Consider the following 13,786-nt stretch of genomic DNA (forward strand, 5'->3'; position numbering starts at 1 on the left):
GACAGAATAGGGTTGAAGTCATAAAAAGGCAGAGCTGAAAAGAGATGTGACAGCTTCACTTGGCTGATATTCTTCCGGCAATGGAGGAGGTAGTGTGGACAAGACTTTACCCTGGACATGGCGGATGTCAGCTCGGTCTGAATTCAGCTGGCGGGTCGCCTGATCTGCAATCTTCTTCTTGAGCCGCTGGATCTCGGAGCGCAGGTCTGAGATGATGTTGGTGTACTGAGCAATGTGGTATGACACATTTATCAGGTTCTTCTTTACCTGAGAGGGACAAAGAGAAGAAGAGTTAAGATATTGACAAGGGTTTCAAGTTACATTTTCTGATTTAACACAGCTTAGTTTGGTTCTTGGAATGAAATGTAACACAGAATGAAATACTGTTTAATGGTAAATGTGATTTTGGAATGTGGACAGGAGGATTAAACCATTGGTATCATGTCTTTACTACAGTTGATATAGAGTGGATTTCATAAGTCCAAAAGAAGAAATTAGTTCTCACCCGTGTTCGAATGCTTTTGGCACGGTCAGCATACGCCAGAGTGTTACGAGATTCCTCAAAAGCAACAGAGGCGGGGCTAATATGAGCTATCATGACCGTTCGGCTGTTCCCGCCCAACGAGTCCTGTCAATCAAAATCATCAAAAGCAAAAATAATGCATGAATAATAATAAACTTAACACAAAAAAATTAATTACAAACAGAAACTACAGTTAGAATATAATGCAGTTGGTCAGCTATAAATTCTCAAATTACTGTACCTTCAGTAGGCGGGTCAACTTGCTGTCTCGATAGTTGACATACTTGGTGCCATTTTTGTCACTCAGGGCGTTTATGCAGTTGCCCAAAGCCAGGAGGGAGCGGTTGATGTGGGCCCCCTCTTTCAACCTCTGACCCCTATTCTGAGTCTAACAGACAGACAGATGCAAGTGAGAAAACATCTTATAGTTTTTTGGGCAGTTCATGGCTGTATTACAGATGAAAATAGTTTTGTATGCTCTGCAATACTTCCTTTCCCAAATAAAAGTAAAATACAATAGGTTGGTAAATGGGTTAGGGTTTTTCTGACATATGGGAAGAGACAGTTGGCTGTAGTTTCCATTCTTGCCCAGAAGATGGCACTACCTCCTCAACATCAATTATCTGCCCCTCTCTTCTTTCGTGGCAGGAAAAAACTCCCCTGTTGCTTCAAGTGACAAACAACTCTGTTCAGTTCCTAATGGAGGCCATATGTTCTATTCATCAATAGTACGGCGGTGAATCACAGTCTCCATGGTACGCAAGTGCTCTCCATCACCGGTTGTTTATATGTTGTTCTCATGGTGTGCAAGGACATGGCAGTGTTAACATGGCATAAATGACGAGCCATTCATCTGACCAACAAAAGCAGACTCATCTTGAAAAACTGCCGATAGCAAACTGAACAAAAACTCCCTCACTTGACTGCTTTAAAAGAGAAGGTCAAAGCAACAATAAAACCCCGGAAATAAAGATAGATAGATGGACAGATAGTCTTTATGTCTGACAATACAGCCTTGCTCTTCTATACTCAAGTATTGGCCGCAACAGCACGACATCAGAGACTTTATTCTCCACAGAGTAACAGCGCGAAGCTGGCTGTGCTGTAAAATGATTTATCTGGCAATCATGAAAGTCCTTATCATCTTCATCTGTATCTCTCATGCTATTTTCAAGCACATGATGGGCAAGGTTTTTGCCAAGCGAGTTGTCAAGTAAATGCAGTGACGTGGAAATGTAATGGAAATGGTTGTGCCAAAATGCCAAATGCCAAAAGGTTGGTGTGTTGCTTTAATAAAAGCCTATTTATACCTGCCATTATGTCCTGCTATGCAGTTTATTAAAGTCTCCTAAATGTTTATGGGAACCTCAATCCTCTGGACTGTTGTAAAGATGCTGCCAAGTGTCCCCAGTGAGCACTCAGAGAGCAGACCTTTGTAGTTCTGAGGCTATACATGTTATGTGTAATGTGTCCATACAGGTTTTAAAAGAAGCAGTGTATGTAACAGGACATTAGCCACGTCTTTGAACTTGAGTTTGTGTATGTCGGTCGGTGCTTTTACTTTTTTCAGCTACGTCTCTGTCAAACATCAAATAAATAGTCCACCAGAAAACTACCAATTAAACATAATTTCAGCCCTTTAAATACCTCCTGACTGAGCATGTAAACACACACCTGTGCTGCTCGTTCGGAGCCGGCAAGGTCAATCATGAAGAGGCGTGCAAAGCGGACCTCCTGCAGGACGTCTCGACACCGGCTCTGCTGCTTCACGGCCACCTGCAGCACAGCGTGGGAGCGAGACGATGTCTGGTTGGCGGCTGTCGGCTCCTGGGTGCGCTGCTTGTTGCCTTTCATCAGCAGTTCCATGATCTGAAAACACGAGGCAGAGTTCTTGTCATGTGTGCAGCTGAGCTGGATGCAAGCTGAATGTTTTGATTATAATAAATGAGAAGTCATGTCGTGCACGGTTAGGTAACTTGTCTAACCTCTTGTGCGTTGATGGTAGACACCTCCGTGATGCCAGCAACCTGGATGACTCCTTTAGAGTCTTCTCTCAGGTCCAAGAAGCCCGACGATGGGTTCAGCAGGTCACGGATCATCTCATTGTAGATCTAAAGAGACAAAGAATTATAACATTGTGAGATAATGTGTGACAAGCAACTGCTGGGTGTTCGACACTTTTCATATTTAATAAAAATCTTCATGATTATTGAAGTTATGTTCCTTTTGAGTTATAGACATGAATCAACTGGAGGTTGTTTTTGTGCTCTGAAAAGGCTCCATTCAGGCTCTCAGTCCCAAACCTGGCACATAAACCTCAAGTGCTCTATATTCAGCAACTTGTCATTTAGAAACCGCAGCTTGCTGGGTGGCACACTGTCATCAGCCGCTGTCAGTGCTCTTCTTTCTTTTACAAAAAGCAAATTCAGGTGACTTCTCTGAGCTGTCATTGATGTTGCAGTGAAAGCCCCAAAACCCACATAAAAGCTCAGTGCAGGAAGTGACATCCCGGAAAGTGACCACTGGACGACAAACTTCTGGGAGGTTGGAGCTGTGAGGACAGTTTTTATTTGTCAAGCAGACCCCGGCCACAAACTCTGAGAGGGGGTGCTTTTACTGACACTGACAGTTAGACTTTCTGCTATTATTTTTTCCATCTGGACAAAACTGGAAGTCTACAGCCATGCAAGCAGCTCTGAGATGCTGTACTTGAGCACAAAGGTGCTTTGAGCTAAGTGCAAATGTCAGCAGGTGAACAAGCTGAAAAAGAAACTAAACATGGTAGTATTAAGTATAATGTTCACCACCTCATCACATGAAAACACAAAGTACAGCTGAGGCTGATGGGAGTGTCATTATTCATTTGGTTATAAACCAATCACATTGCTATCTGTGGCCAGCATACAGTAGCTAAGAAGGTTTTTCCTTCCACTGAGAATCGAAAGTCTAAATTACAACCAGGGTAAAGATAAAAGGGGGAGGGAGCAGTGCATGCACGTGAGTGGTAAAGAATAACTGTACGCTTAAAAATAGACACATTGACTATATGTGTTTCTGTGCATGTGTTTAGAGATTGCACACGTGAAAGAGAGAGTGATTTGAACAAGAAAAGGAGCAGATGTGTGCACATCAGCCTGTCAGGCTGTAAAGTGGCGTTTAACCTCTTTGTGGCGAGGCAGCGGTGGCAACAGATTGCTCCCTGGAAACAGCAAACACACACGTCACACACAGCCTTGTGTCAGGATTCATCCCGAAGAGTTCAATACAGGTTAGAGAACATCCAGACGCCATTATTGGCATTTTAATAGGAACGATTTTATTTCCACCCACCCAGAGAGCTACTAAAGAGCTGAGCCTCAAAAACATTGTCAATCATTGGACATAATGATAGCGTCTGGCACCAAAACACAAATGTAATTTCAATGTCTGATGCCACCCCTCCGCCCCATAGGCAAAATGTGTTACCAACAAGAGCTTTTATTGTGCTATTTTCATTTTCACAAACAGGCTAATGCTCTTTTCATATTCTACTTTTCATACAAGGTTGAATTCATCATCTGCCCTTTTCTGCCCTATTGTATCTCTTTTAATTTCTCTTATACACTTTTCTCTTACTTTCTCATTTCCTTCCCTGAAATGAACAATTATGAAAATCTGAGTCATTCTTCTTAATATTCATGCTGTCCTCTTTTAGACCATGACAAAAACTAGGATGTACATATTATCCACTTCAAATCATTACATAGATCCTGAATGAGGCTATTTTCCAGGGTGCACGCAATATTATATTTCTTGTATCACATAAGTTAAAGCCAACATAACTTTAAAGGACAACTTTATTCAGAACTAAGAAAACCATATAGCCAACACTATACTTATTTCAAAGTGACCAGAGATTTGTTAGTCTTTCAAAGTCCAGAAAAGCCAAAACTTACCTCTTTAAATGGGAACACTAATTCACACCAGTGAGGCTCAGTTACTGATAGTCAAATGAACCAACTCCACTGTACCCAGTGCTAATAAGGGCTTTTCCATTAAATGCACAGTCTGAGCTGTACCTGTTTCCACAGTAATGAGGTTTGGAACCACAGCCAGCAGGCACACAGAGAGACCGCCATCATCACACTGCCGTCTTATCTGTGCTTCATTATCCGGTGACAAAGGCAAAGATAATCACTAAACCAACAGGAGCACGGATCAATCCACACCTGAAAGTACTGCGGGCTTCTGTGCCACAAAGCAGCTCTACACCTAAAGTACAGTTACTTACTGTGGTGTTGAAGTGACTCATCATGAGACATTAAAGACAAACCTCCTCAGACTCTAACAACTAATTTGTGAACCCAAATTGTGTGTTGAGGTGATAGGAGGTCCTGACCTGTCTCGAAGTGACTGAGTACTGATTTAGCATTTTTGGACATACAGGGCTGTTGAGGGAGACAGGTGAAGTAGTATAGAGGAGGGAGACAGTCCACATAGAAAAACAGTTGAAGAAATAACAGGACTTTAACCAAAGAAACCGCTGTTAATCTCTGTCTGAAGCCTTCACAAACACACTCTTTTTAACCAGACCACAATCTTTTCTAAATCTAACCAAATTGTTTTGTTGCCTAAATATAACCAAGTGCTTTTGTGTGAATTCACAACAGTAACCATTTTCTAAAGGGGTACCTTGTGAAAATGTGTTATCTTTAAACAGATTTCCTCTCTATATCTTCACTAAGTATTTATTCATGACACTATGCTCAAAAACCAACTCCATCTAAAGGCCCTGACACACCAAGCTGACCTGAAAAAAGTAATGCCAACAAAGTCTAAGTTTCTGAACACTTTTGTGGCCTCACATTGCCTTTTGTGAAAGAAGATGCACTTAAACACAACGCAATCCCTACAGTCGATAGCCAGCTAATCAACAGCACACATGTACAATCAATTTTGTCTTTTGCCATGAAATAAAACAATCAGTCCATAGTCTGTGTTTTCTATTTCAAAGAACATAATGGAGAGACGAAACAAAATGCTGTAGGCTACCATTATATCTGCCCAGAATACAAATTTAGAAAGTGTTTGATAGATTTAAGGGGCACTGGTGTTGTTAGCCTGTGATCTTTTGCCTTTAGAAGCAGCAACAATGAAAAGGTGCAAAAAACAAAGCCTAAATTGTTTAAAGAAGGCAACAGGAGGCAAGACAAGATATAAAAACCACATATACCAGTGTGTATCATTTGTGTCTGGGCTTCTCTATAGGGCTGTGTTTGCCAGCTCAGCTCATTACAGATGTGAAATTGAATGCCAGGCAAAAGTAAAGGGACACCAGTAGTATCTGCCTGCAATTGGCATTAGCTAACAACCTCAGATCTTATCAGTGTGAACAGATGACGGCAAAAGAATAACTTCTAATTGTGGTGTTGAAAGATATAGAGATAGATAGAGACAATTAAAAATTAAAGACTTATTTCTTCACATTTGAAGTGTGCAATCAAGTTAATGGCTATAACATTTCGAGCCCTGAACCATGGAGACATGTCATCGCTGTGGCACTAACTAGATGATTCAATGAGCTCACGATGAGACTAAATGTCTGGGGACAAGTTGTGGATGAAACTCTGACCTCCAGATAGGACATGGAGACGCTGTACAGCATGTCGTCACTGGTCTCCTCAATGGCACGGAACAGATCGTTCAGCGTTCGAACGTAGATGCCAGGCTCCTTGTCTGTCCCCAACATGGTGTATGTCTTCCCACAACCTGAAAACACAAAAGAACTGTTAATGTTGTTGTCTTAAAAACTTTCTTTCAGCTGAGACTTCCGTTTAATTTCTACATCATTTGCCCTATATTATTGTTACATTTATTGGTTTACATGTACAATGTCAACAACTGCCCAAAATTGACAATGAATTGAATAAATTAGGTTCTAAAGATATCATACACAAGTTTACAGTATTGAAAAACTGTAAACCAGAAGTAAATACTACAGTATATTCTAAACCAAACCACCTTATTAATGCATATTGCTGAAGCTGAAACTATTTCCTGTGTCCTGAATGTTCATGATGTCTTAATGTGTCATTGGCTGGTCAGACCACACTGCTGGACATGTTGCAAACAAACACATAAACCCCTGTGTTTACTTCCCAATGAGAAAAGACAAAGAGCTGTGAATCTCTGAGACAGATGGACAGACAGAAGGGAGAGGAAGTCTGCGAGACAGATGGATAACTTGATGGAGCAATAGTGCTCTACAAGTCTTTGACAATCTGTCCCTACCATAGTTCTATAAAGACAACTGAATACTGAATTTGAGATGGGGCCCTGTTAATTCCTATGAAAGTTGGTCAGTGACGCACAAAGCCAAAAAAGTTCAATTTCTCTGTATAACTTCCAGGATATTTGAGATGACCACTGCTTATTCATATGAATGGAGGAAGGAAAATAAGGATTTGGCCTTTTGTGAACTTTATAACTTTTAGAATATTGTATTTAAAAATGTAAGTACTGTTACTTCGAAAATGATCTGCTGATTTAAAGATGTTTCTTTCACATTGTAATGCACATTGCAAGTGAATAACACGTGTCACCATTTTCTGGCTAGCTGACTCAGAATGAGGCTGATGAGTGATTACGGATTATACACCAGAATGCTAACACATGTAATTGGCGGATGATGCATCTCCATTCAGACCAAGTGCTCAAACAGACACACACACAGACACAGACTCAAACACACCAACCTGTGGGTCCGTAGGCAAACACGGTAGCATTGTATCCTGATATGAGGCCCTCGATCAGCCCTTTAGTTGTAGCTCGGTACACCTCCTCCTGCACGGAAAGAAAAAACAAAAAGTTTTAAGTGTTTATTCTTGTGACACAACAGCTGTACCAGATTGCTTTAGATTGAATTTCAACCTTTCCTTTTTATCTTTTGACTGACCTGACTGGCTGAGAAGTCGAACGCCACATCAAACATGTACGTTTTCTCCCTCGAGCGGTTGGCACGCAGGATGTCGTCCGGGTCCTCCATGGGGTCCATCAGAACCACCATCTAATGATGAAGAGGAAGGCAAAGAAGGGGAGCCAAGAGAATGGTATGATTAGGTTTTGAGTTGTCAAGCTTATATTCATGCCTGGGCAGCCAATTAAAGTCTCTTGTCAATCACAGTGAAAAGTTGAGCTAATGAGAAAATGTGCTCTACTGGAAAAAGTCCAAAATGACGGTCTGAACATTACTGAAAAATAAATTGAATTCGTTTGGAATTGGATGGCGCAGAGAACAGAAAATTCTAGTTTCACTTAGATCTGCTGTAATCCTTTGCCGTTTGTTTAGACTATAATATGTGTTACAATGATAGCTGCAATAGGAAATAAAGCAACAGGTACACCGCACAGCTGGAGCATCATCTGTCAAGACGAGCTAACACAAACTGCAGATGGCTCTCTGTCTGTTGCAGATGTCTGTTTCCACTGAAACAATATGCATGTGTTGTACAGCAAGTAAATGTAAAGACTTCAGACAGTTATAGCTAACAGTTAAGTTAATTATAGTCAGCTGTTAGTTCTGGCAGGTTTATCTACTGTAGTGGTCTACAACCTTTTTTTATATATCCCCATAGCCTGATCAGATAAACACAAACTATAAAAGTCAACTTTGGTGCAGTTCTCTGCTTTATTTCTTCCTCCAACATTTCATTAGAAAAAGGAATTTCAATGCAAGCTGTCTGCTCCACTTCAGACATGCTGTCCTTGTGACAAAAACAGCCCCAGTTCAGATCAGGCGCACTTCATACTGTAGCATGTATGTATGTATGCAAATGGGAATCCATTCAAGCCATCTGTCATCCTGGTTACAGACCATAATGACCCAACCATCAGCCCACGTGTCAAGTACCCTTATACTGTAGCATCTGGAGGAGAGAGATCAGCGACAGGTTGCTAAAAATGTTTGTTTTGTGCCTATGACAGCTTAAGCATTATGTGTATTCATGCTGAGATGTCTCATTGTTCCAATTGTTCTATTTGACAAAGTCTAAGCTTAACCCACAATAGGCAGTAAATCACAGCTCTGTAAAAGAACATTTCATGGACAAATTGCCAACAAACAGTGCAGCATGACATCATAAGATAATATTAAGATGATGTTGATGATAAATCATTACTGAATGGGTGCAATTGGCTTGAGAAGTATGGGTTTAAATCTCCTGCGATGCAATCGGCAGAAAAGTCAATAAAACTATAGAAAACACGGCAGAGGACCCCTGAGTTTATTTCAGATATGACAATGGGGCAGCTGGGAGTTTGCCAGGTTTTTCAGCTGACCGGCTCTGTTCATCAGCGAACCTTGAGAGCCCTCTGAGGCCTGTAACGCTGAATCACCCGGCTTGTTTGATGACCCCCTCAACCACTGAGCCGCTCACTTTGAAGCCTCTCAATTGAAATTCAAGGGGGAGATACGGCGGGAGAGGAAAGATGGAGAGGCGGAAGAGATGAAGCAACACTTGGTTGTCTTTCGAGTTTACTAATTTACTGGCCTCAAAATATGCCTTTTCATGCGGCTCTCTCCTGGAAGAGTTTGCTTTTCTAATCCATACACGTGGAGAAGAAGAGGACCAATTGTGCTCAAGACACAAGGAGACAACGTGAGGAGAAGAGAGCAGCATGTGCAGCAGTTGATGCTATACTCTTTCCAATCCACCCCCTTCTTCTTTTTCCCCATCCTCTTAACTTCCTGCTTCTCCTCTAACTTTTCTTTGAACGCCGTCCAACTACAATGACGTGCGGCTTCTGATCGCATTTCACAGGAAAGATATTGTGAACAAGCGAGGACTTCTCTTACTATCAGAGGCACATAAGGTCAGGGGCACTTAAGCCACTTAGTCTCGGCCAATCTGATGACCTTCACAAAAAATATGAGTATAGTCAGAAGAATCAGTTTGTCAAAAAACAGCAAAGAGAGAGGCAAGTCAGGATGTTTTGAGTTGCAAGAGAACAGGACATGCACAACTACAGCCATATTCACACAAAGTTGGATTAGTCTAAAATGTGTACACATTAGGATAAGTGTTGACAGTAGGCAAGTCATTGTCATGCCTCATGGTGCACCATTTAAATTGTTGTCATTAGAAGATGCAGAGTTTCTTGTCTTTTAGCATTATAAGCAATTTTCTTCTCAAAATGGGACTTCACAGCAGTTCTTAGGAGTAGCAACCAGACAAATGACAGTCAATGACCTCAGGAATTACTGTTGTCAAGTCTGTTTTTAGCTCATGAAATGAAACATAAATAAAAAATTAACACCTTCATAACAGAACTTCTACACAATATCCAAACATTTCTGTGTCAACATGCATCATTGTTTTAGAAAAGCACTGTTGTGCTCATTCACACGAAAATGTGCATTTTCAAACATGCTGTTTGCCAGCTTAGTGTGAACCTTGCCATTACCTTACCATTATTATATGCAGGGTATGTGTGTAACTGAGTTCCTTGAGAAAGCTGATGAGTATGCAACACTGCTCTTACATAATTGCATGTATAGTAGGTATCAAATAGTGTGCTCATCCATGCACAGTTTTGTTCGTGTGCATGCACTTGGGAAAATCATTAAAGGCCAAGGGTGTTGATAACACCTCTAGTCCCATCTGTTGTCTCTGTTTCTTGAATTACAATACCTTCCACAGCTCCACCCAACATCCACACATGGCAGCTGCTGCTTGGGCAGATTCTATACCACTAATAAGTCTTCTGATAAGACTGTAAGATGCTGGCTCTAATGACAGTACACTGTGTGGCAACATAAGACTGGATGTCCGGGCATGTGCCTCAGGGTTTTATGCCAATAATGGACTACAACTTACCCGAGATTAGACTTTGCTAACATAGGTGCCCTTCACAGTCGACTGTCCTGAGTTCAATTAGGAGGCTTCTTGTAAACAAAGAGTCTGGGGTAAAGCACGGGTCAGTTTTAGCTGTTGAACATTGATGTCTAGTGTACACAACAGGTTAAGGATAATTTGGAAACATGGCAGTCTCATAGAAACCATTAAATCTCCCACACGTTCGTTCTCTTTCTTACACAGTTGCGTGGAAACGTGTACTCATACGCACATAGCAACTAAAGAGCAGTATTTCATGCCCTCTGCAACAAGCAAGTCTGTGCAAGCAGGGTGGCAAGAAGCATGACTGACCACAAGAGCTGAGGCCAGCACACTCCCACGCAATGAGTGTGCTTGGGTGTGTGCACAAGAGGAGGTGTTTTCGGTATTAATTGCACAACAAACATTTATTTAGTGGCGACATCATCCACTACACAAAACCTTTATGGACCAAAAAAACAGCACTGGACGGCTCCTCTTTCTCCGTTGCAGGACGGAGAGATTCAAAAGATCCTTCGCTCCTACAGCCACCAGGCTCTCTCATTCTTCAAGAGATTCTACCAGACTAACTGAATTTCCCCTCGGGGATGAATAAAGTAATTTTGACTTGATTTGATTGACTCTATCTATGCACTGGCAAAAATGATGTTGAATGCAACAAACGTTCAACACCTTCAGAGTAAAAAGAGATATTTTCTAGGGTAAGGTCAAACTTTAATGTTCCCAAGGGGAAATTTGGTTTACAGACAATTTGTATAAAAATACAATTACAAACATTACCACAACACAGTTCCCAAATATAACTCAGTGTTTTCTATCATTCGGAGTGCAACAGTTCTTTATTTGAGCTATGACAAGTATCTGCAACTATTTTGATAATAGATTAACCATAAGAGCAGTTTTTAAGCAAAACATGGCAATTTTACTGGTTCTGGCTTCTCAATTGTAAATATTTTCTGATGGTTTTGAACCGTAGATATGACAACGTGTGCCCTGTGCCTATTTCTATGAAGTCTATTTATTTCCAAATGGATTGACCACACACTTCACACAACAACAGATCCAAGCAGGATCTTAGTAGCTGATCCAACTGTAAGTTAGTGATCAGGCAGTGGGAATTGGCAGAGTCAGCCTTAGAAAAGCTGACTGATTTATCCCTCTTATTTGCTGTACCTGAATCATGACTCCAACTGTGAGTCAGTGGACAGCTGCACAGCAACCACTCTATAAACACAACTGGCACAATGCAGCAAACACACAGGAGCTGATAAGATTAATAGAAATGTTCTGGTGTCGCTGTTAATGAACAAAGTAAGCTGTAACTATGGCAATGTTAATTAATTACTGGGGCATTTGGCTGTGATTCTAATATGAAGACTGACAAATAAAAGCATTTATCAGATGTCTATTTGTCTTTTTGCCTTGTATCTGTTTCTCTTATCTCCTGTTGTTCATTGTCGTAACTTTTGATGATGAAAGACAGTCTAGGCAGACAAGTATTTCAATTAGGCCTGGGCCGATAATCAATAAATCAATTAATCGCACGATAAATTAAAAGAACTCAATAATTTTGCCGGCCTCGATATATCGCCATGCGCATGCGTGTTTGTTTTCCTCGTCTGTTGCCTCCAAGCAGGCTGGATGACAAGAGGGTTCACTCTGTGCTTGATCTCAGCACCTGGGCGATTTTGTTCCATAGCAGAATGAGCGGAGTGAACCCTCCTGTCAGTCATCCAGTCTCTTTGTCTCTGTGGAGAAGGCTGGGCCGCTAGCATGCACAGGTGCAGCAGGTGAGCCTCGTGCGGAGCAACGCGAGGAAAAAAGATGATTGCAAAGCCAAATGCCACAGCCCTGGTGTGGGAATATGTCGGTTTCAAACCGAATGAAAAAGGTGAGCCCATCAACACACGGACGAGCCTGTATGCCGAATTTGTTCAAAAGTGGTGGCAACAAAAAAAGCCACCACAACAAACTTGCATGCCCATCTAAAGCAGAACCACCCGACCCAGTTTTCCCAGCTGGGGAAAAAAACTGCACCTGGAGATGCAGAGCCTTCGTCCCGACAGTCAACACTAGTCGACAAAGTAAATATAAACGCTGTGCGCTCACAGAAAGTGGAGTTTGCTACATCGCAAAATAAATGCTGCCCTTTAAAAAAAAAAAAATGTTTGTTTTATTTATTTAGGATATTTAAACGTTCTTAAAATTACAATTACAATGGTAAAAAACGCTGAGAAATAAAAGTGTATTGTATTTGAAAGGGTGTGCATTATTATGATATATTATCATGTTGACAATAATATCGTTTATCGGCAATAATTTGTGGGACAATATATCGTCCAGCAAAATTTGTTATCGTCCCAGACCTAATTTCAATCAATAATAATTTCACAGAAGACTCCTGCACACTGTCATAAACACATATTTATGGTGTATTGGGTGCTGTGACACATGTTACAGTAGAGTGATGCCAAGGTCAGATTTTCCAATGGGGTCTAAATTGGGTGTTGATGCTCCTTCTACTGGTACCAATCACCCCATCTACACTGACTAATTCATGGCTGCCATTAAAGGAAACGTCAGTTTTGACACAAGTGGGCCAGAAGCCTGTAGTTCCCAACAACTGCATGAGGTGAAAAGGAAAGCAATTTCCTGGTTGACAGCCTCTGTAAATGTGGTGTCATTTTTAGCAGTTTTAATCATGCTGTCCCCTTTCACAATGGCCATCACAAGCTATAGCCACTTTTCATTTGGATGCAGGGCTCGACTCAATTTAACATGACCCCGGGGCTGACAAAACAAATGGTCAGAGCGTGAATTTACACACTGTGGCTATGAAAAAAAGGCCACTAAAATATTCATATCCTCACTTGGATCAGCCAAAGTCAAAACAACAGCTTGCTTATGCAGTGACATGAAACCAATTAGCGTGATGGAGTTATCTAAATGCCATAAAAAGCAGTGGGGTGCTATGGAGCACCCTTGCCCAGCGCCCTTCTTGGCTGATGGCTTTTCTAATCAACAGGACCTGCTGTTCTGGTCGTTAAAGCAGCAGGGTTGACTTGGTTGGCCATCTTGCTGATTATAGCGCTGCTAGCTCCCAACGTGGATCCATAATTCAAAGCCTGGATGTGGTACGGTTTCACAAGCCAGTCTGCCCTGGTTGGTTCTCCCTGACTTGCTCCACTAATGTGTGCCAAGTTGCAAATGCTGCCAAGACGACCAACAAAAGTCAGCAGTCGTGTAGACATCAACTGCTTTTATAGGCACTGGTTTCATTACACCTAAATGATGGCTCGGATCACAAATAAAATGACAAAAGAGCAATTGGAAATCTCAATCAGATAAAGAGAGAGTTCACTGGCCAATACTCATACTGCTATAACACACA

General features: G+C 41.4%; 1 protein-coding gene across 1 annotated transcript in view; it reads right to left on the minus strand.

The window, feature by feature from the left end:
- The window catches only part of kif19 (kinesin family member 19), a 33,500-nt gene that overhangs the window by 6,480 nt on the left and 13,234 nt on the right, over positions 1-13,786 (minus strand). The window contains exons 3-10 of the mRNA XM_059324707.1: positions 7,458-7,568; positions 7,258-7,345; positions 6,135-6,271; positions 2,509-2,634; positions 2,198-2,392; positions 765-911; positions 506-628; positions 111-267 (exon numbers count right to left, since the gene is read on the minus strand). Of these exons, the coding sequence (XP_059180690.1) occupies positions 111-267; positions 506-628; positions 765-911; positions 2,198-2,392; positions 2,509-2,634; positions 6,135-6,271; positions 7,258-7,345; positions 7,458-7,568 (1,084 nt within the window). The remainder of the gene's footprint in view (positions 1-110; positions 268-505; positions 629-764; positions 912-2,197; positions 2,393-2,508; positions 2,635-6,134; positions 6,272-7,257; positions 7,346-7,457; positions 7,569-13,786) is intronic.

Source organism: Centropristis striata, chromosome 21 (genome assembly GCF_030273125.1).
Source record: "Centropristis striata isolate RG_2023a ecotype Rhode Island chromosome 21, C.striata_1.0, whole genome shotgun sequence".
In the NCBI taxonomy this organism is placed as follows: Eukaryota; Metazoa; Chordata; class Actinopteri; order Perciformes; family Serranidae; genus Centropristis; species Centropristis striata.